Below are 24,132 nucleotides of genomic sequence, written 5' to 3' on the forward strand. Positions count from 1 at the left end.
TGTCTTCAGAATGTATTCTGAGTTCACCATTTCTTTATGGCTGCCACCCGAATTCAGACCATCATCATCTTTTGCTTAGGCTATTACAATAACTTACGAACAATTCTTTTTTCTTCCAAGTTTGTACTATATTCATACAACAGATAATCAGTTTAAAACAGAAATTGGAAACACTCCATTGGCTTCTTATACTCATATAACAAATCCACAGCCCTCTACCAGGCTATATATGGTCTGGCCTCGGCTAAATGCTCGATCTCCTCTACCACATTATTCTGCATTAGTCTTACCACTTTAGTGAACTCATTTCTACTTAGGTCCTCTGGAATATAAGTTTAGATGATTACTTCCCTGTTCATTTTGGTTTTTGCCTAATCACCTCCTCAGAGGAGCTTTCTCTGACCATCCTACCTGAAATACCTCCCCCGCCCCCATTACTTTCTATTCTTTTCTTGGTTTTTATATTTTTATAGTATTTAACACTACCTCTGGTACATTTTATATTTATTATTCATTTGTGGTAATATGTTCCCATCACTAGAATACAAAATCTAGAATGGCAGGGATTTTTTTTGTCTTATTTAGTCTTGTATCCTTAACACCCAGGAATATGAGCATGAGGTAGAAGGGTATCTATCATGTAATAGATGCTCAGTTATTAAAGGAGTGACTCTCAAGAATGAACAAGACAAAGTGCACAAGATTTATAAAAAAAATAAGACCAGTTTTTAGAATTAGAGGAATAAACTTTTAGTTCAAGTGGAGAAAACCTTTAATGTTTTTCTTCTTCAGTGAGATTCATGAAAGAAATTGCATCTTTGAAAATAGAACCATGTGAAAATAATTTCCAATCATTTGAAAAAACGACTATAATTGTTTAAAATGGAAACATGAATTGCAGTGTAAATACAATTGAAAACAAGATCAGGAAATTATCACCTTGAGTAAATTAACCTACCAGAACCAAGAGGAAAAGGATAAAAAAAGGAAAAGATGAACAGAAAGGATTTTTTTTAAAGTTCTTTTTTTTGGTAATTGTATATGATGTATATTCCTTTGGTTAAGAGTTTTGGTGAAATCATGATATAATCTTTTTTTATTATTTAGCCAATGGATGTTAACTTTTTTCTGTAACCTGAAAATTTAAATGCTGTTAAATAATACTTAATGTAAGGTAAATATTTATTTATTGATGGTATCAAGTACATTTAGCCAGCAAAAAGACTTGGATATTATTCTTGGCTTTTAAAAATATTTAGCTCTCTACAACCTTATCAATAATCAATGAAGTTTATAAAGCTTTGCTTGGATTTTTAAATCTATACACCTCTGTTCCCTGTGTTGCTTTTATGCTTTAGTTTCTTCCTCTGTTGAATGACTATACTAATACAACCAACTTTGTAGGTATCGTGTGAGGATTAAATACCTAACATGCTATAAGTGCATTTTAAATGTTAGCTACTTAGAATAATATTATTACTGTACTATACTGGATTAGATCACTACCTTTGCATACCAGGATTTCTGGAGTAACTCCATATTGATCTCCAGACTTCCTTCTACTTACCTCCTTCTCCCAGTTCCCAGTCCTCTTCACTTCAGTCCGAGTAGTCAAAGCACATCTAATTGGATTACTCTAATATTTAAAATTTCTCAGTGGGCTCTATTTTGCCATTAGAATAAAGTCTAAGATTTTCTATAGCATACCTTAGAGATCTCTAGCCTCTTTAAATATTCTGTCCCTTTGTACCCCGTTTTTAGGTGAACAGGAGGAATCCTGTCAGAAAACAAACTTGAGTTGGGCGTAACTCTACCAAGAGAAATAGAAAATAAAGTGCTTTCTGGTTCTTATAACATGGCTATAGCAATCTTAGTTTATAAAGATTTTAGGTAGATATTAATAACCAGATACCCACTCTAGTTATAAAAATATCTCGATAAGGCATGTGTAGATGTGCAGGAAATTTGTGCAATACTTGTTTGTATAATCTCCATGAAAAACTTTGCATTATATTTGATAAGGCAACTTAATGAGGTGATTTGCTTTGTGAAATTAATTGTGAGCTAGTTAAAAGTTGGTGAACATCTAATAAAGATGTAACTTTAGGTCTAGAATGGCCCATTTAGAACTCTTCTTTCTAACATTATGTAACATTAATACACCAAGGCTTGTTTGTTAAGATTTCACCTATAGACTAAATGTATTAGCAACTGTTTATCTTTCTGTTCTTTGTTGCAGGAAGGTATGGTTCCATTCCATTTTATCCAAACATGATATCAGATTATCCAGGAACAAGTTAAAAAGGAGGGAGACTGGTTCCAGAACACATCTCTGGAAATTACTCTATGGACCCTGACTCTCATGGCAACATTACAATGTAGGTTCTGTATGAGCATCTATAGCCAGTGAGTGGTCTTTATTGAGCTTATCACATAACATGTTCCTGTTCAGAGTCAGAGGCTTAGAAAAGTTATAAAGGCCCTTAGCACTTAACTTCATTTTTAGAAATCATAGTGTAATTGAGGCGATATTTTGCCAAGAGACACAGGAGTACAGATCCTGTCCTTGAGCATCAGGCTTCAACCTGAAGACCCTTTGGTGTCTATGTAAAAAATCACCAAAATCACCAAAACAAGGCACCTGTAATACTTTACAACTTTGGGCTTTAGCCTCAGGCTCCACAGAGCTAAACTGGACCATTTAGAGAACTCCTTACCTGGGCTAGATTGACTTGAACAGCCTAGAAACAAATAAGGTTAAATGCTTGTTTCTACTTTGTGCAACAAAGGCTAAATCCCAGCCAACATCTTCTGATTACCAATGTGCCTGCCATCCGCCTCATACAAGGCTCATCTCTTTGTACTTATTGCCTGTTTAGCACTCAAGAAAACTCTGTGAGGTAGGTATTTTAAAATTAGGAAACTGAGTCTTTAAAAGGCTGAGTTACTTCCTCAGAGTCATATAGACAGGTGAAGTGGAGATTTGGCAGTCTTGACTTTTGGTCATTTCCTACATAAATTCTACAGATATGGCCCCAAGAATGTGTTACAGGTGTACTAAGCTAATGGTCCCTCAGTCTTTGGGGGTGGGTGCCTGAGTTGAGTCTTAGCTGATTAGTGTTCCTGGGTAGACACGAGTAGCCTGGTGTTATCTTTATATTAGTATGCTATGCAAGTATCATATTGTGCGTATGCCTTGACACAATGTAGATTGAGATGGACTGGCCTGCTACACTAAAAGTACCAAGGGTCAGCAAGACGGAGCATGTGCCCCCCTGTGGTTACCCTCCTTTCAGCCTCTCAGGCTATACAGTAAAATGCCCTGGTCAATGGCAAGTGGGAAAGAATGTTTGAAGAGGGTCACAGAAGACTGGAGGAGAAACAAATAGTTGGGGCCTTCTCTCCCTGGAGCAGGTGAGGTTAAACCATAATCACTTTGGAGGAGCAATAAATCCTTAAAGGGATGGCACACATTTAACTTGCTCTTAGGCACCACAATAATATATTCTTAAAATATGAATAAACCGCTGTCGTGGAAGTGTCCTCAACTTTGGGAAGAAGTAACAAAAACTTTGAGCTCCCTCTAGAGGTCAACAGTCATAAAAGCGCATCATAGTAGTCTGTAGGGAAATAACTATGTCTAAAGTTAGCCTACTGCCTTCAACAGGAAACTTGTTTTATAGATGCTTTATCTCGTAAAGTATTTCCTTATATTGGGGAGTAATTAGTTATCTATGAGAAGAAATTTGGGTTAATTATATTCTAATTAGCTAAGTTGGGTCAATCCTAAAGTTTGCCATAGAAGGTATATATTGAACTAATAAAGTAGAAAAGATCATGAAAATGGATCATGTGTCCAAACTAAATAGCATACTTCTTAATGGGAGCTCTAAGTATTGAAACAAACCACATTAAAATGAGAGTTAATTTCTGTGTTGTTATGTGCCAGATGTTTTGACAGCAGCCCCTTGCCTTTAACAGAGAGAGAGAAAGGTGACAGTATACCTGCTGTGTTCTCACCCCCACCTCCTCAGCGTCTGAAAAGAAAAGCACAGTGAGCACCAGAAGATTAACATTATGAAATCCACCTTGCAGGCATATATTAAAACTTCTAAGAAAGCCAACACATAGAATTTCTTACTTACAGAACCTCAGCTGACCAAATGAGAAATCTATTCCAGGACAGAAATCTTAGTCATGTCAGAGTACTTGGAGGAGGAGAGTTAGTTATAGTGCTAACCGTTACTCTGGTTATACCTTTCGTTCTCAGTATATTTACACTCCTCACTGAGAGAGTTCAGTTCTTAAAACTTGTTATAAAACTATAGAATGAAAGAAGTTAATGTTTAATTCATAATAATATAAAGACTGTGAAGGTTACACATTTTTTAAAAAGTTCCAGAAGAGCCCCAAAAAACAGAAGGTAAGGAGCATGTCAAGGAGACCCAGGGACCAACCTAAAAGAACTCTCAGTGGGCAAATCTGGTACAATTTGAGCAACACAATAAAGTACATTGTATTAGTATGAATACAGTGAGTTGATACTGATTGCATAAACAAATGGATGGGAAGAGACAAATTTCCCATACAGAAGAATTCCAAGTAATTTACGGATATTCCCTTCCCCTCAGAGGGGCGGAGCATAACACTCCCCATCCCTTCAATGTGGGCTGTACTCAGTAACTTCCTTCCAGAATACCTTGTGTGTGGGTGGGGGTTGTGCAGGCAGGTAACTTTATAGTACAGAAACCTGGCAGACAGTACCAGTAGGCTAGATAATCTAGGTTATTATCAATAAGTCATATTGATAGGATGTACCCTTGATATGATGTGATAAGAATGATATTTCACCTTAATTGTCCTGCCAATAACCCATAATTGTAGTGTCATCATGAGAAAAACACCTGCAATCCCATATTGAGGGACATACCACAAAGTGCCTGACCAGTACTCTTCAAAACTGTCAAGGTCATCAAAACAAGAAAAATCTGAGAAACTCTCGTAGACCAGAGGAAGCTAAAGAGACAAGATGACTAAGTGTAATGTGGGATCCTGGAACAGAAAAAGGATACTGGGGGAAAAGTAGTGAAATCTGAACAAAGCATGGAGTTTAGTTGATAATAATATTCCAATGTCGGTTCCTTAGTTATGACAAGTGGACCATAGTAATATAAGGTGAAAATAATAGGAGAAAGTAGGTGAATGGTATACAGGAACTCTCTGTAATATCTTTGCAACTCCTCTGCAAATCTAAAATTATGCTAAAATTTATGGAAAACAAAAGGATTCAGCTCAGCTCTTCTGCTGTACAAGGTTTTGTTAGTGATGTTTGAAAATTGGAGAACTTTTCGGTTATGTGTATATGCATTATTTTTTGCAGTTAAGTAGCTTCTGAGGATGAGCCCATCTCAGATGTGTAAAGAATAATGATAGGACGTGAGAATCTCTAGTATGGTGGTTTAGTACTGTATCAGTGGTGGGAGTTGAGCAGAGCAGAAAGTATCATGCTTCATTGTCTCAGTTCCATTCTGATCCCACCATTGATTGGCTTGTAACTTACTGGAAGTGACTTTCATTAAGTCACTATTGATGAATTGAGGTTAAAAAGAAAGAAATCTTGGATCCATTTTATTAGAGTGAGATCTCTAGAGAAGTCCCATGATCCTGGGTAGAGTAACACAGCTTTTGCAATGTGTTTCCCTTTGGGTGTTCAATTTTTTCGTATTGGAAGCTCCCTAAGAAAAACATATTTTTCTCCAGTCATTATTCTGTTTTCTTCCTCCCCTAAATGCGAAGAGTTTAAGTATGTGAATACATGTCGGATATGCTCTGTGAAGGAGAAATTCTCTGAAAGAGATCATCCATATGTTTCCTTGCAGGTGAAGAAATTTGAAGTTCATAGGGATTAATGACCTTGCTCATGGTCAAATTATTACTTAAATAGAGCTGAGACTACATCCCCAGGCATCTTGTTCTTGCCTGATGGTTAATGAAGAGCCAAGGCTTGTAGGGAAAGGAGTGAAAAGAGAGGAGGATTTCAGGGAAAATTAGAGCAAAATCTGAAAATATATTGGCAGAATAAGAAAATTTGATTTTTCTCATACTCTAACACCAAATAATTTAAAAATATTAGTGAGCACCTTTATACATTAAAGATTTTTTTGATTATTTCACTAGGGTGGCTTCTGGAACTGACAGTTCAAAGGAAATGAATACATTGTGGCTTTTAATGTAAAATATGAAATAATTTTCCAGAGTAATATATACTCCCTCCATTGTAGGTAAATATGAGTCTTTTGAACACTTTGTATTTTTCTTATAGTTTACATGACAGAAAATAGTGTTTAAAAAAAAATTTTTTTTTTAATTTGATTTGGCTGGCTATTTCCTTACATTTTACCAGTATTGTTATTCTGCAAATTATCTTATGTTGTATGAATTGTTTTTAGAAATACAAGTATTTTTCCTAGTCTACTTGTCTTTTTAGTTTTTATGTAAATCACATTTTTATTTTATTAAATTTGTAGCCATTGTCCTTCTGTTGTATTACTACCTCTCCAGGGATATAATACGAGTTTCTTCCCCTCCCTCTACCCCCACCATTGGGCCACATACAGAAGGTCTAAAAGAATGGGGAGAGGAAAGGATGTGTTTTAGGCAAGATAGACAGTACATCAAGCTAAAGGAGGCATGAGGGTGGGCATAAGTATATATGTGGGAGGTAGAAAGCATTTAACCTTCCTAAAGATTCTAGTGAATACTATGGTATTAGAAAGTAAGATGGTACATACTTACTTCAGTGTTCAAATTATGGAGGGGATTTAATGCCAGGATTAGCCAAAATCTTATGGTATTCCTTAGAAGACCTTTGAAGGTTTTAGAGCAGGAAAGCATGGTGAAGCCAGTAAGTAAACATGTCATATTAGGATTTTTGGATGTCTGGGAAAAGATTCTAGTATCTAGATTTTGTAGTTGTTTTCTTATAATTTACATACAGTGAAATTCATCCTTTTTAGCATAGTTCTTCAAGCTTTGATAAAAACCACGCAGTGATATAGTCACTTACAATCAAGATAAAAAGCAGTCCCATCTCTCCAGAACCACTGATCTGTTGTTCTCTGTCCCTCTAGTTAGTTGTACCTTTTCCAGAATGTCAGATAAACGGAATCATATATTTTGAATTTGAATGGAATTTGAATCATATATTTTGAATGGAATCATGTATTTTGAATCTTTTGCTTAGCATAATACATTTTGAGTTTTATCCATATTATTGCTTATATCAGTAGTTTGTTCCTTTTTATTGCTGAGTGGTATTTCATTGTATGAATATACCACATTTTGTTTGTTCATTCCTCATTTGAGGATGACTTGAGTTGTGTCCAGTTTTTGGTATTATAAATAAAGCTGCTAAGAATATTAGCATACAAATTTTTGTGTGAATATAAGTTTTCTTTTGACTTGGATAAATATCCAGTAATGTGATTGTCGGGTCACATGTTGTTTTTTTAACTTTATAAGAAACTGCCAAACTTTGTTTTTTCCCCCAAAGTAGGTGTGCCTTGTTGCGTTCCTACCAGCCCTGTGTGAAAGTTCCAGTTGCTCAATACCAACCCTAGGGGTTGTCTTTTTCTTTTTCTTTCCTTTTTTTTTTTTTAATTTCAGTTATTTGAATCAGGTGTGTGTGTAGTGGTATTGCATCACTTTCTTTACCTTGTAGAAATTCATTTGTTGTCAGTTTTGATGTTACTGTTATGCTAATAGCTGTCAATCATCTGTTCCTTGGTCTCCCTGTCTTAAGCTTTAATTCCATAATGCTGATTGTTTTAATATTATACAAAAAAGATTAAATATGCTTTGTAATATTGTTTTAACTCAGTGATATAATGTAAACATTCTTTCTCAATAGAATCAGATCTGTTATTTTTGTTCTAAGCATGTGAAGTACACATGGAAAAACTTTGGAAGGATATATACTAAAAAAACCATAGTGGTTTTCTGAAATGGGACTCATTTTAAGAGTTATGATTATCTATTTTTACAAAGTAGTTTATTTGTGGAATAATAAAAAGAGTAAAGCTATTTTAATTAATCCATTAATCTGGGATTAAATGATTTTACAGAAATCATGTCATATTTTGCAATTTAAATGAGTTTGCTAAAACTCGGTTATCACCTATGGTTATGTTATTTCTTGGTGGTGGTATTTCAGGTTTTTTATTTCAATTTTTATAAGTGGGTTTATAGTGACCATTGTGTCATTTTTTAACAACAATGCTGTCTTAAATATTTATGTACATAGGTTCCTATAAGTCTTTTTGAAGTATTTTTATTGCAGTACTGATTTTTTTGCCCTTAGCATTTTAAGATTACCAAGTGGTTGAGCATAACCAGTCGTTATTATTCTTTAGCTAATTTTATCGTGGTTAGAGAATGTGATCTTTAAATTTATAATTAGACGATTAGAATTCTTCAAGAGACTCTCTGTGGCTCAATGTATGAGTTTCTTAAAAATTACATAACTCTTCGGAAGCAATATATGTTTTTTACATTGATAATAAAGTTCCCTCTGCGTTTATCAATTATATTTTTCAAGTGTCTATCCCTTCATCCCATATCTCTCCCTTTCCTGCCCCCCGTTTTAAAAATCCATCAGGCATGGAGAAGGATATGTCAGTCTTTTGTAATTATGGTTTTTGTCAACTCCTCTATTCCTAGTAACCTTGAGATACATAAAAATTTTTGAGCATAAAGATTTGACTTTTCCATCTTCACTGTACCTCGTATTTATTTTATATACATGTATATAAAATAAACTTTTGTACTATTGAATTCTTTTTTACTGAATTTTGCCAATGATCAGAGGCATTTTTGGCATTTACTAGTCATGGCTCAAGTGTGCTTGTTATTTGGAAGTTTGCAGGACAACCTTGAACAAGAAAAAATTAACCCATGGCCTTCATAACTCAGAATATTCTGCCAAATGTTTGTGGTGCTGAAAAAAAACCTTTTATTTTCTAAGCCTAAAACTCAACATATTAAGTGTTTTTTGCATGGGTTTAATGTATATACTGAAGTTTACGGTGTAAATCAAGGGAAAATTATGCTGTGAAATATTGGAATTTTACAAAGAATTTTTCATGATTTTGCAAAGTTCAAGGCTATTGATAGTTTTTGAATTGCCACTATTATATATTGGTTTGATTATTTTACTTACAGTATCACCGTGTTTGAACACTTATATACTGGTCAGTTTTTCAAATATAATCCATCTTTTTTCCCAGGATTGCAGTGATAATATATATTAGAACATGTGATGTTATCCTGCAAGTCAGGTGTTCTTTTTTTCCTCTCTTTGCTTCACTTTGTTTTGATTCCACTGTTAGGCCTTCAGGTTCTTATCTTAATCTTTTCTACACAGTGTCTAATCTATTAATCCTATCCAATGTATCTTTCAGTGCAGAAGTTCATTTTTCATTTTTAAATGTTCCTTCTTTATCTTTTGTCTTGCATTTCTAATCACATTCGTGATTTATTTTACATTCTTGAACATATGGAGAATATTTACAATAGCCATTTAAGGTCCTTGTCTGCTAGGACATTAATTCTATCATTTTGTCGTTTCTAGTTCTTTTTTAGTTTTTTCTTCTGGTTATGGGTCATATTTTCCTGATGATTTTAGATTGGATGCCAGCCATTGTGAATTTACATTGTTGCGTGTAGGATTTTGTTCTGGCACATAGATACTTGAGACTAACTTGATCCTTTTAAAGTTTGCTTTTAAGCTTTGTGTGGAACATTCAGTGTTTAGTGCTGATATAGTTCCACTACTAAAGTTATACTCTTCTGTGGACTCTACCTGATGCCTCCTTAATTATGCGGTTTCTCAATTCCGGATGGTGGGAGCACTAACTATTCTGAGCCTTCATAAGCTTTCTGGTGTTTCTTTTCCTAGGCCTTGTGGAGTCTCAATGACATATCCTCAGATCCATTAATCAAAGATTCTAAGTGATCCCTATTTAGATCGCTTGAGCTCTCTCTACTTACTCTGCCTGCAAATTCTAGCTGCTTCAACTTTTCCCCTAACCCCAGTTTCTGTCTGCACAGCTCAGTGAGATTGCTGGCCGGTGTTTAGATTCTTCCTGACTCACTGCACTGTCCAGGCAGCAAGCCGGGGCAAATATAGGATTTGCTTTCTCTGCAGGTTCACAGTGTTACACTCTTTTATCTGAAAAGTTTTATATTTTTGTTTTCTAGTCGTTGACTGCAAGAACATGAATCCAGATTGTCTTACTCCCTCATGGCCAGAAGCAGGAGGCCAATTGCAGATTTTTAAGTTTTGCTTTTGTCTTTCGCTTAAACCTTTTGAAAGAGGAAATGCTAAGTTACTGCACATTTTTATTGGGTACTTTTTTGGATACCGTTGTTTATGCAGTTAGTTTTAGTGTTCTTTGCTAATCTCTATTTTTACTGAAATGGAACAAAAAGGAGAGGAGACTGATTAACCTGATAGAATTTTGTGGGAAATCAAATATTATTTGTAAAAAGATACGAGTCAGTATATAGCTAACTTGATAAGTTCATTTTCTTTCGGTTATGAGTTTCATTCATATCTAGAATACCACACTGGCAACTGCTGTTGTAGCAAGTCTTTGCAGACACTTGCTCTTTTTACCAGTCTCCTTTAAGATAATATTCTGAACACAGAATTTTAAGAACAGTGATTATTCATAGAATTTTTGTGTGCCTCATGATTATCTTGAGATTTATATTGTCTTATGTCACATAAGGTAGATATGTCTGAATTTTTAGAGTTGTTTATTTGCTGCAGCAATGTTTATGGTATTTCATGAGTTTCAACCTTTAAAATTTTCTTCTATGCTATTTAGCTTTAAAGCCTTAATCACATTGAGAAAAAGAAATGTGATAGAAGATGTCAGCATCCAATGGATGCTATATTAACTGTTTCAAGTGGGACTTTGAGGAATCTGTAATTCAGATAGTTAAAAATGGATATGCAATTCCTCCCAGTTGATTTCTTCCATTTTAAAAAGGAGGGGGTATCTTAACATATTTACTCAGTCTTTATGTCTTGGAATTTATTTTGTAGTTGTTTATTTTGCTTTATGATATACCTTCTTTGGTTTTATTAAACATTCACTAAATCCTTTCTTGGTTAACTGTTCATCTGTTGTGGTTACATCTCACTTTCTGATAAACCTCTTTCAGGGGTAGAATTTAGAATGTGGATTACCAACTGTTTTGAATGTAGCAGGCACTGAAAAAAATACTTAAAGGGACAGACAGTAGGGACACACAGTAGTTGTAATGTGGTCATTAGTAAATAGTATAAAATTTGTAGTTTGTATTTAATTGAACACAGGCATTTTAGCAATGAAAAAGATGCAGTAAACTGAACACTTAAACATTATTCCTTTATTCATTATTCAGTGACTTACAGAATTCTGTGCTGCTACCTTATCCATATGATTGCTCACACCTGCTAAATTTGAATTTTGGCTCTCACACTGGGTAGAGGTGTGATGGGTGAATTATTTAACCTCTCAGTGCTTTACTGTATTCTTGTGTAAATTAAAATGATATATATAGCATAATAGTATTAGGATTAAATGAGAATATATGTAAATGCTCACTCAGCATAGTGCTTGGCATGTTATAGTTGTACATATATGTGTGTACAGTGTGTGCTTTGACATTAGTTAATATATAATTTTATTAATATACAGAAGCAGCAGTTCACAAGCATTTTCTGTAAAGGGCCAGATAGTCAGTATTTCCAGTCTGTCCCAACTATTCAACTCTATAGCCAAAGATATTATATTGAAAAATGGACATGGCTGGATTCCAGTAAACATTATTCCTAAAAACAGATGATGGGCATTAGTTTTCAAACTTGTGTACTAGATGTTACTTTTATATTTCCTAATTATTGTATGTTTAAAATGCATTCAGCTTTTTTAGTTACATGGGTAATGCAGTTATAACCATTTCTGTACTCACTTTCATTGGTTTCTTTCAAATTATTTATTTGGACCATAGTCCTGAAATAGAATTATAAAGTCAGTGAGTAACCCTGTTAAAGTGTTTCACAATGAAAGAATTGAAGTGTTCAGAGAATGTCAGAGCTAATAATAATTTGGTCATTTAAAATATAGTAATTATTGTTAATTACTACCATTTGTACTATTTATTACTTCTCATCTGATTTTATTACTGAGAGTATTTTGAATCTTTGGCTGTCTGATTGTGTCCTGTTCTGTTTATAATATAGCACATAAGAAATAGAGATAGGTAACAAGAAGGGAATGGTGTGGTGCGCCTGATGAAGGAAAATCAGACCAGCAGTACATGTGTACTGCTGTCGTCATTCCCACTACCACCACCGACCACCATTCCACCCCCAAAAGAAAGCAGTTATTTTGCCATCTCAGGATGAAACCCAATGCTGATGGTTTAGAAAGAAGGAGTTAGAAGAAATAAGAATTCCATTTTATATAACACATTACAAATTTTTTGGTTTTTCTTAATAGTGTATAGAATTTAACAACAAAGATCAAAAGCATTGTGAGTTTTTTTCTTACCAAAAATTTGAGTGTGCCTTTAAATGCTGCCTTTATGTTGCACAGTTTAGAAGTCAGCATGTGACTAAAATTGCTGTGTGTTGACTTACTTAATGCACAGAAGGGCAGTTGACTAATGTTCTGAAAGGGAGCCCTTCCTTTTTATTATAGTGAAAGTTTCTTTTATAATAGGCATTTTTTTTTTCCCATTGTAAAATAATGTTTTTATTGGTCATAGGAAAGATTCTTATTTTCCTCTTTGAAAGAGAAAGTTTTTTGTTTGGTTTTTGTGGCTTTGTTTTGGTGGTTTGTGAGAACATGACCCCGTTAATGTGTTACACTGGACCATGGCTGGAGTTCAGTCTTCTGGCTCTAAAAGTGAGATTAATGTCTTTGCCTTTTTAAAGCATGTTATAGTAGTTACTTTAATCTTGAGCAAAATTTTCTTAAGTATTCATAGCTTTCATGAATAGTTTGTTTTAAAACTCTGGTATCCAGGATTCTAAATTTTCATGAAACGACTTTGTATTTTCAGCCTGATCGTTCTTGAGTCTACAATCCTGTAACTAAGATAGTTTCATTTTAACCCAGAGTGCATTGTTGAAAGGTTCAAAATTCTCTTAGTCCTGGCATTCTTGGCTTTGCAGTGAAAATCAGTGTCTACTCTGAAATAAATGTTTTAGACCTAGGCTTTTCAGTATGGTGGCCACTAGGCATATATGAGTAAATTTTTTAAAAAATTCAGAAGCCACAGATTGCTAGTGATTTCTGTATTGGACAGTGCAGATACAAGACTCATCCATCATAACAGAAAATTCTTTTGAACAGCGCTATTGTAGACTTTCTGCAATCATTACTTAGTAATTTTTTTAATGGTATAGCAATCAGCATTAGAAGAATATTTCCTAGGAATAGATTTATGTTATGTTCAGAAACATAGGTACCAGTATTTGGCCAACTTTGGGTATAGCATGATGTGGGAGCACTATTTTTAGAGCCACACTTCCTCACCTTTTACACATCAAGGTATACTGAGGTTACAGATTTGGGCGCTCTGCTCTGCAAGAATCCAAGCAAACCTGTAATGCGTTATTTGCACACCAGTGTCTGTGGCACATATGGTTCAAAGTTCAGTTTCATAGTGTTCTCCTTAATTTATTCTTGGATGTTTTTTATGGTCTATAAGCATAATTTGTTTTCCTTCCTTTTATTCATCCTTTTTATATGTCATATTCCCAATGAGATCTTGGCATTTTATGACTTAGAAAAAATTTTAAAGCATCATCTATAAACTTGGAGATTTAACAGGTGCTTATGTATATGATGTCTCAGACTTGTACAGATGGCCGAGCATCCAGAAGTAATGGTGTTTTCTTTTTTCTTTTTTGAGGGGGAAAAGATGAAGGAACACAATGACATAGTGCCTATAAATTCCATTGTACAAACCAAGAAAATAATTTACTTATCTGAAATATGGCTATATTAAATATATGAAGTATAAAAGTCACATCAAGAAAGCCATGAGTCTGTCCACCTACCCTTCCCATACACAGAATTTCTCTACACTGTTCTACTAAGTAGCAGCTTGGTTGGCTATTACTAAAATTGCTCTTTGTTCATTGGCTTTTGGCCAGATAATGTCACCAGTGTCTTAAGAAAATCTATAGAGAAAATTGTCTGCCTTTCACCCAAAATTTCTATCCCTCAGGCATTTAATGTGGGTCAACTTTTATGGTGTAAATCTTTGGTTCTTGTCTTGCCTGATGTCCAGCACTTCTTGACATTTGGGCCAGTTGTTTCTGAGATTCCTTGGCCTATCTCAAGTATTCCTCTAAGGTTTCTACCCTTGCTACAAAGCTGATTCAGTCCTAAACACATATCACATCACTTTACTCTGGAACTCTCCTTGTGAGATAACTATTCCTGGGATAAGAAGTGACACTTTTTAAGCAAATGTCTTATTCCTGTTGAATCTTGCAATAAATTAGTTTTTTTCCCTCTTCTGTCCACATCCCTTTTCCTCCCCACCATTCACACACACATACAATATACTTCCTCTTCTTTCCCTCTCGCCACATGATCAGTGACTGCATTATAACTAGCTGTGAGTCAGTACTATCTTCTGTACTTTGGGATATTGTGCCTGCTGCTTTATTACCTGTTCCTGTTCTGTCTTCTAAGAATAATATAGGTGTGGAATCCCCACCATCACCCTCCTTATCCCAAATCTCCTCAATCCTTTTATTATAATAATCTCTTTGCTGACTTAATCACCTGTAGGTTTTTCTGCTGTCCAGCTCACCTAGAAGATTAAGATTTCCACCCTATCAGAAATTGAGCCCCTAATGCAGCACATCTTTCCCATGTTTTTCATTACTGTTTAGCTGAGTCTGGTCATACCATGATCATTGACATAGCCTTTATTATATTAAGTTTAGCTATAACAGCACATCTACGTAACAAGGAGTTGTAATTTCTTTAATTTATGTGAATGCAACAATTTGGACCTGGGAAAAAGATGAAATAATTTAAATACTGAGCCAAGACTGCCTATTATTCCATTGAAGAGAATAAATCTGGTGTTGGTGTCAGGTGTGAGCATTTCACCAAGCCAGGAGCATATTCTAGAGTTAAAGATAGGATTTTTGCTGCACAAATTAACTAGTTTATTTGATGGGTTAGCCAGAGAAACCACAAATTTATCAGTGCTGTGGAGAAAATTGTCTAGAGTTTGAGTTATAAGAATTGCAACTTGAAAGTGATGGCGTCTAATGGATTGGCTTTAGTACATTTGAATTTTACCTCATTTCCTAATTTTAGAGCCTAACATTCAAATAGGCTGTGATTCCATATAGTCTGTCTAATATATTATTAGTTCCCACTTATTTTCTCTCTCTAGCTATACTTTATTGAGATTTAAATACAGAGACTATATATATCTTTTATTAATATTCACTACAGAAGTCAGTGCAGTATAGAGCACCTAATAGAATGACCTTTAAGTTCTTATTGATAATATGGTTTTGCAGAGTAGTCTAATACATTGTTTTACACCTTTGTGTTACATATGCATGCAGTGTAAACAGTAATTTCCTCCTGATACCACTAACTGTGGTGGGCCATCTGGGCTAAGGTTTTTAACCTGGAGGTGAGGTGCTGTCAGACCCTCTGAAATTGTATCCAAATTTCTTAGTGCGCTTAAATAGGTCCAGTTTCTTGGGAGAGCATGTGTAACTTTCAGTAGGTTTTCAGAGAGTTTCAGAAAGGTAAAATGCCTTGGACCTAGACAGTGGAGGAAGCAAAGAAAACTTCCCCAAATCAAGCTGGACTTAGATCACTAAAAAGAAAATTATAAAATACAGTGCTGGACAGATTATTGATAAAGCTGCACTGGTTAAATTTATGGGTATATAGTGTTCTCTATTATATAAAGTCACATTGTTAAATTCTTAGAGTGAGCCAGTGTAGATCAGAAGATAACCAGTCCTTCCTTCTCTTATAGAAAAAGTTGACTGATTCGTTTAAAATGCATATGATGGAGTTTTTCCTAATTTGGCATTTGCTTGAAGAACTTGTTAGTAACAGTGGTGAACTGTACAGTATAATTGCTTTATCCTAATGCCCAATTCTGTAACTTAGACTTTTTTCTTAATAAAATGGCTCTGGTGTCAAAAAGCAAGAGAGAAAAAAATGATTTTATTTGAACTTGACTGTGAAGTTAGGCACCTACTTTGGGTGCAGCATGACTGATTCTAGTAGCCCCTGCAGTGTGTATGGGAGCCACAAGAAGAGTTGTACATACTAAAGGTGCATAGCACAAAGCATTTCTGGTATAAGTGTGTTCTATTTGCAAACTTGTTTGAGAGGCCGTAATATGAATTTATTAATTATGACTGTTAAAATGCTATCTGAAATTATTTTTACGTTTAAATTTTTTCCCCCATTTTAGTTATATCTGCCTTAATTTTCGAGGCTGCCTTTTGGTTTACATAAAGGAACTTATCAAAAGTATATAAGAAATAAAATTAGCAAGATGATTATTAATGTTTATTGGTGCTATTATAGAATGTTTTACAAGTTGATGATTTCTTTACAGTCATAAATTTAGTGAAATATTAATAAAACACTGGTATTTATTGTATTCCTCTTTGTTAAAGTAGTGTCATATTGATTTGTTCTGGGAGTCTTTGTTTTGTTTTTTGGTGAACCAAAATACTCAAGAAAACTTAAGATTTGCTTTATTTCTGATGGCAGATTGATATATAGACTTGGAATATGTGGGGAAAACATGCTAAATTCTATAATTCAAGTGAATTGGGAAAGAGAAACTAATGGGATTTTTGTTTGTTTGTTTAATTATACAGCAGATATAATTTCTACAGTAGAATTTAATCATTCTGGAGAATTACTAGCAACAGGAGATAAAGGTGGTAGAGTCGTCATCTTTCAACAGGAGCAGGAGGTAAGTGTTTAAAGTTTAACATATCTAAATCTCAGTTTGCTCTTTGGACTGGAGCTTGTATTGCACTGGAGAGAATATATCTCATCAGAGGATATCAGCAGTTTATCAAGCAGAATATGCAGTGTATAGATAGCTCTGTTTCTCTTAGCTTTGTGTGTGTGTGCACATGTATGTATTGTTTTGATTTAAAAACCTCATGCTTTGATTGTAAAAAGATTTGGTTAGAGAAAGGTCTGGAAAGTGGTGGAATAATGCAAGATATTAACTGGTTTTGTAGCCTGGGCCCTCATTTTTTTTTCTTCTTAAAATTCCATACAGCAAAATTGCTTTGATCTCTTCTCAGTTTGCTTTGTGTAATTAGGTGTGGGAAGCTAGCTTAGGGAAAAAGCCATTCAATGATTTTGATGTGAGTACATACTCTTACCCTGATTTAAATATAAAGATTTTAAATGACAGTTGCATGTTTATGTATGTAATGTAATTTATAAGCTCAGTACCCCTTTTAAAGTATAGTTGATTTGAAAATTATTTGCTTTTCTCTTTGAAGAAGGGAATTTCTCATTGCAGAATCTTCAGTTAAAGTGGGTTTGGTTTTGTTTTGGGTACAAACCTTAGGCACACTTCTAGATCTGACAGAAGTTTTCACTAAAATTTTATGCTAACCAAAATTTGTCACACTAGACTTTCTCTACTTGTAGATCAGAGTTAAACCTTTAAAATCATTTTTGAAATATCCTGCCCCATCTCTATAATATATTCAAAAAGTTAAAAGTAATGTGGATAAATTGCAGGTTTTACAAATAAATATCTAAATCATAACACAGAATTAGATTTTAAACGATTGTGAAATTCCTTAAATAAGCAAAGAATCTAGTAATAATACTACTACTTTGCACTTCTATAGCGCCTTTGACCTGAGGATCTCAAAAGTGCTTTACAAACACTAATGAATTAATCCTCACAACACCCCAGTGAGGTAGGTAATTTAATTTTAAGAGAAATGATTAATAGTGTCTGATTAGAAGATGCACAAACGCTAAATATGTCTCCTTTTATTATTTTTGGTTGGAAGAAAATATGAAAATAAGACTCAAGCTTTTCTTGACAGAATGTTCTTGTCGGAAGGGGGGGTACAGAATCAGTTTTCTGTTCCTGTTCTGAAGCAGCTCAAAACTTGACCATAAGAATCTTGAAATACTTAGCGTTGAAATGGAACCTTACAGATCATTACAATTTTCTATATTTACAAATGAGAAAGTCATGATATTAAGAGATCATTCGATTACTTAGTGACAGAACTAACAACTAGAACCCAGAACTCTGGCGTGTCATCTTTTCAGTGTTCGTTGATGCCTTTCGTGTTAGATAACCAAAATGTGGATGTTAATTTTGCTATTCAGAACTGAGAGCTGCCTTTCCCATAGGCATTTTCTGCCTTTGAATCTCCGCCCCCGACCCGCAACACACATACACATTGAAAGTCAATGGCTTTCTATACTTTGCTCTTGTTTTTAAGGAAAGCGTTTGGAGAAAAACACTTAAAATTAATTTTGTTGTCTAAGCAGTTCTATCTTGAAGGATAACTACATGGGCTTAACATTGAGGGTGTCTGAGAGAGTCTGCATTTTTAATGAGGGCTTTATGTTATTTTAAAATCTAAGTTGTTAACTAAAAGCTAATTTAGAAATATTTTGTTTGAGAATGAGGTCATTTTCACCTTCTGTAGAATGTGATTTATTAAAGTCAATTAAATGTGAAAAAAAATGACTCATGTATGGAAGGAGCTGTTTGTTTTAATTGGGGCTCAAAAAACATAGAGTAATAGCTTAGTATTTTCCTAAAGCCTGTCAATAATATATTGAATTGGAATTAAAGGTTGAACATGAAGTGACTAAAACTGCTGAATTTTTTCTTATATTGAAAAGTAAAGCCCCAGAATTTAGAGAATAACTATTTTCTGTGACTTTTTTTCTGAAATTTTACCGAAGGTTCTAAAGCGCTAATATCTAAAATATATATGTTTATAAGAAGGAATGACAAAATGACTTGACTTTTTGAGAAGAGCTGCTGGTAGGAAAAAAGGACTTCCCTTTTTTTTTTTTTTTTCATTTATTATTCTTAACTGCATTTAAGAATTCAAGACGAGATTCATTATCTGGAATCTCAGATTAGTAGCATGTCTTTTGAGATTTACTTAGTGTAAATATCAGTGTATTTTTTAAGTGATAGGTTAAATAACGATGGTAATAATTGAATCCCCCCAAATGTAATCTAATTAATATTAATCTGGTGTGTTTTACCTAATTTTCTACATTTTAAAGCCCTCTTTTACATTGGAGCTTCTAATATCGTGCCATCTTGAGTACAGTCAATATCTGCATCATTGATTATAAATGTATGTGCCTTACACTTAGAGAGGCACCTTTTTTTGGTACCTACCATATTTAGATTAGATTTTACGAATTCATATATGTATGTCTGTAAAACAGTGTTACATTTTGAAAAGTGGATGAGAACTTAAAGATGTTTCCTCCCGCCCCGCCCAAATTTTTAGATAAATGCCGCGAAAACGTTATATAACGAAGTTGTATTGCTTAGTTTAATAGCAAGGCTCTAAGGTTAGAAGTTGGATCTCTAAATTACAGTCCAGCTTCTTCTAACAACCACAGCTATTATAATACGTTCCAGGGTACGCTGGTGCCTGTCTGGTGAGCATTTCTTAGTCTCTGATAGTGATGCTAGCGCTGTTTGCAGAACACAATGGCATCTACACTATTGTGGCTTTATCCTCTCACCTTCAACTTCAAGTTTGGCAGGATTCCTTACAGAGCTTCAATTGACTCTAGAGACCACAATATTTTCGCCCCCTCTTTTTGTTGTTCTCAATTAAGAAAAAGTAATCAGTAGCAGCAGTGAACCTGGCACATCAGACTTTTACTCTTTAACTCACCTTTCTGTCTTACTTCTCTTACCCTTCAGACATGGCAGGTCATCCTGTCATCTTGTCATGTATGTGTCTCACTGCTTATTTATCCCCTGTTCAAAGAAACCAGGTATTTATTTAGAAGGTCTTAATTCAGTTTGAATGTATTTCAGCCTGATAATCCTCTAACATTTTTGCTCTCATTTAATAGTATTTTTATAACATATATTTGAGTCGTTTTTTGTTTGGCATAATCGCTGTGGTAGAAGAAGCAGATCATGTAGGGAAATTGAGGCACAATGGAAAGGTAATTTCTGTGAGATAGCATACCTACCACGTGGTCAGTAAGGGTCCACATTTTTTTAGATTTATTTCCCACTTAAAGTTGGCACATAATATTATATTAGTTTCAGGCGTACAATATAGCGATTAAACGTTTATACCATATGAAGTGATCACCCCTATTAGGGAGTTCATATTTTTTATATCTAATCCATGTCCTGAAATAGATGACCCATCTATCTTATTTCCATAGTTTATATATCATAGCTTTTGACAGCAAAGTAAGTATGTGATTTTTTTTTTTTAATGGACAGTTAAGGAGAAAGATGGGAATGGAGGTGGTTCTTTTTTTCATTTCCTCCTGGATTCTTTCCAGATTGTTATGCAGCTTTTGTGTTTTTGGTGACTACTGGAATTTCTTTCTTGTTTTTGTTTGTTTGTTTGTTTGTTTGTTTTTGTTTTTTGGTTCTTAATGTGATATTCCTAAAACTCAACAGTAAATAGAAGAAACCTTAGAAAGCATGCTTATCACAAAAGGTGGATGGTACTGTTAATACAATTGTATTCTCTTTCTAAATTATTTGAAAAGTTGAGACTGGGACTCAAAGTCAAGATGCAGTTTAATAGACTTCACTATCATTTATACAAAGGGGTTGATTTAGTTTGATGTTTATTTAAGAGAAGGAACAGATCTACTGTTTTAGAGTGACGTGGCAGCATTCACTTAACATGGTACTTATTGTGTGCCAATTAGAATAGCAAATTTAGACATGTCGTGGGGAATGGTTGACGGGATTGAGGCTGTATAACCAGAAGAAGTCACTATGATTTTTAGGGATTCATGTGAAAGAAGAGATTATTTTTATGTGAAAATAAATACAGATGAGTTAGATGCCCATCTGTTAGGAATATTGAAAAAAACACACAAGAAGTTCAAGAAAATAACAGTATGGTTTCTTCCAAAGTTATCTATAAAATAAGGTTTATTTTCTAAGCTACCAGGCCTTAACTATTTTCATTTTTCATTTACTCTTTGATCTACAATTGTGTTTTTCAGAGTACAACATGTTAGAATCACCTGGGACATTTATTTAAAATGCAGATTCCTAGAAACCCCTAAATCAGAATTTCTTATTTTTTAATTTTTTTTTAAAAACTGTTTTTTTTTTTTTTTTTTTTTTAATTTTTTTAGGAGAGGCAACCCTTGGTTGACCTCATAGATTGCAAGGACCTTGTCAGCTTACAATCCCTTATTTTTTATTTTTTACACCTTCAGCACCTGGTGTTCCTAGGTGATCTCTCATCCAAGTATTAACTAGGCCTGACCCTACTTAGCTTCTGAAATCAGACAGGATCAGGCTTGTTCAGGGTGGCATGGCCGTAGACTTAAATCAGAATTTCTGGAGGCAAGACTCTGGCACTTCACTTTTTTTTTAAGGTCCTTTGGGGAATTCACCTAATAGAAAATGTAAAATTAAAATTGTTTATATTCCAATACCAGGATGATAAAAGCTCCAGAATAAAGTTTTCAAGTTTATATTATCTAAAAATACTTTTAAACAGTTTTCTCAAGATACATCATGCATATAGAGAAACGCACAGAATCGTAAGTGTACAGTTCCATGAATTTTCACAAAACAAGCACACTTGTGTAACTATCCTCTGGATCAAGAAATGAGATATTACTGGAACTCCAGAAGCCTTCTCTGTCCTCTCCATCACTGCTACTCTCCTCTCCCAAAGTCAACTGAATTTTTTGGCCTGTTTTGAACTTTCTATGTATATAGTGCATTCATAGAAATTGAGAGGTGAAGTTACAGAGTTTGCAAAGGTTCTTAACCTTTTTTTGTGCCATTGATTCCTTCAGTAGCCTGGTAAATTCTGTGGACTTGTCAGAATGTTTTAATTGTATAAAATACAAAGAATTATGAAAGAAATTATATTGAAATATGTTTTTCAAGGTATAAAAAAACATGGAATAATATGTGTTTTTGTTCTGGGGTGTGATTTTTAAAACGTATCATTTCTATAGTGACAAAGACACAGGTTTTGATAGCACTATAGTTTGTTGCCTACATCTGTAATTAAAAGAAATGCTGAATTTCTGCCAGAGATTAGTGAAAATAAAGTTTCCACCACATCCAAGTTCACAAACTCTCTGGGTCCCGTCCCTGGACCCCTGAGCTTTGGATAGTCTGTGGGCCCCAAATTTACAATGCTTGCTAATGCATCTGTTTTTACCAATAAAGCAACGGGGGTCCCAGACAACAGGTTAACTTATCCAGAGTCATACAGTTAACAAAGAGGTGAGCCCTTAATCCAGAACCCATATATTCTGATTCCCTGCCCATAGCTTTTCCCATTCTGACCTGGGTATATCAATCAACAGCAGTTTATCTGCCAGGGCCCCTAAATCTTAATTCATGAAAGTAATGAAGTTGTATGCACTTTCTGTGTCTTGATTTATTACAAATATATAAATGAAGATGTATGCACACTTTGTGTCTTGATTTATTGCAAATATATAAATGCATTGAGACTTAGAGAAAATAACTTTCCTAAGATCACATACCTCATCAAGTGGGTAAAAACTGATTCCATGTAAGTTGAGATGAATGTCCATAATGCTGGATATTGTTACACGTGAAAAAATCTTACTTGCTCTAATGAGCCTAAGGTAATTGAGCCTTTGTAGCACACAGGAAAATCAGTTTCATTACTTTACAGTAATGGGGAAAGAACTTGATCTTCATACTTTTTAATAATAGCCATTAACAAACGATATCTTCTCTATAGTAGATTTAGAGAAGGAAAAGTTAGAGTTTGAACTGAGAGTTTAAAACCTGAGTTCTTGTTCTCATTTGTATTCGTTCATGAATTCATCCACCTCCTCTCTTGTTCAGGCATCTATTGTCTAGATTTCTACTGAACCAGCTATCACATATTTATCAGTTACCTACTAATTTTTTGAGTTTCTAATTCATTAGAATACTATTGCTGGGCGTATCAGTATGAATGCCACTGAACAACTGTTATACAAGAGAGGATTCCTTTAAATGTTATTTTTCTTAAGGCCAGAAACTAGATCTTTAAAGAATGCTTTTGACATCAATATGTCATTTCTCATTTTATCTGTTACCCAGAAGTTGAATTAACCATATTTCTTTTATTGTCCCCCCCAAAAGAATCCTAGCAACAAAAAACAGATCCAGATCTATGAAACTAATACTATCCAGCAATTTTAAAATTTGCATACTTTTTTTCTATGCCATTTTCTCCCCAACTTCACACTCAAAATACTTCTGTTATATTCTTATCATAAGTAATTTTCCCCTCTTAATTAAAAACTCATGATATTCATTGTAGATAATTTAGGAAATATGAACAAAGGGTGAAGAAAGCACCTAGAACTTCACCAAACAAAAACATTTTTGGTGTCTATCAAAGGCCCATCTTTCTAAAATGAAATTATAATATATTTAGGGTCGTATTTTTCCCTTCACATACCATATGTAAAAATATCTTATGTCATTAAAGATTCTAAATCATCTTTAATATTAGATTACATGATACTCCATTACAGAGATGTACTGAAGTTTATTTAATGTAGTCTATATTATTAGATATCTACATTGTTTATTTCTTGCTCTGTGTCCCCTGCTACTTTTTTTCTATCATTAATAACACTATGATATCATTCTTGTAGATGAATCTTTGAAGCACATAGTATTTTCTTAGAATAGTCCTCAAAATATAATAGCTGGATAAAAGAGTGTAAACATTTTTAAGTCTTATGTTGGCCAAATTCCTTATAGAAAATTTTACCAATTTATACTTCAAAAAATTTTGGGCTTGCTTTTTCCGCCTTTGTTTATGTTTCCCCC

At 34.2% G+C, this 24,132-nt stretch overlaps 1 protein-coding gene and 1 pseudogene across 5 annotated transcripts in view; one reads left to right on the forward strand and one right to left on the reverse strand.

The window, feature by feature from the left end:
• The window catches only part of PPP2R2A (protein phosphatase 2 regulatory subunit Balpha), a 77,387-nt gene that overhangs the window by 30,188 nt on the left and 23,067 nt on the right, over positions 1 to 24,132 (forward strand). The window contains exons 2-3 of one of the 5 annotated variants that reach the window (XM_023530739.1): positions 2,240 to 2,378; positions 16,946 to 17,043. In XM_023530739.1, the coding sequence (XP_023386507.1) occupies positions 2,363 to 2,378; positions 16,946 to 17,043 (114 nt within the window). In that variant the 5' untranslated portion in view covers positions 2,240 to 2,362. Of the gene's footprint in view, positions 1 to 2,239; positions 2,379 to 16,945; positions 17,044 to 17,947; positions 18,020 to 24,132 lie in introns of those variants that run through there. The other 4 variants (XM_023530740.1, XM_023530741.1, XM_011360296.2 and 1 more) reach the window with 4 other exon arrangements.
• On the reverse strand, positions 21,516 to 21,634 carry LOC111739734 (annotated as a pseudogene).

The sequence above is a fragment of the Pteropus vampyrus genome, unplaced genomic scaffold (assembly GCF_000151845.1).
Source record: "Pteropus vampyrus isolate Shadow unplaced genomic scaffold, Pvam_2.0 Scaffold53, whole genome shotgun sequence".
NCBI lineage: Eukaryota > Metazoa > Chordata > Mammalia > Chiroptera > Pteropodidae > Pteropus > Pteropus vampyrus.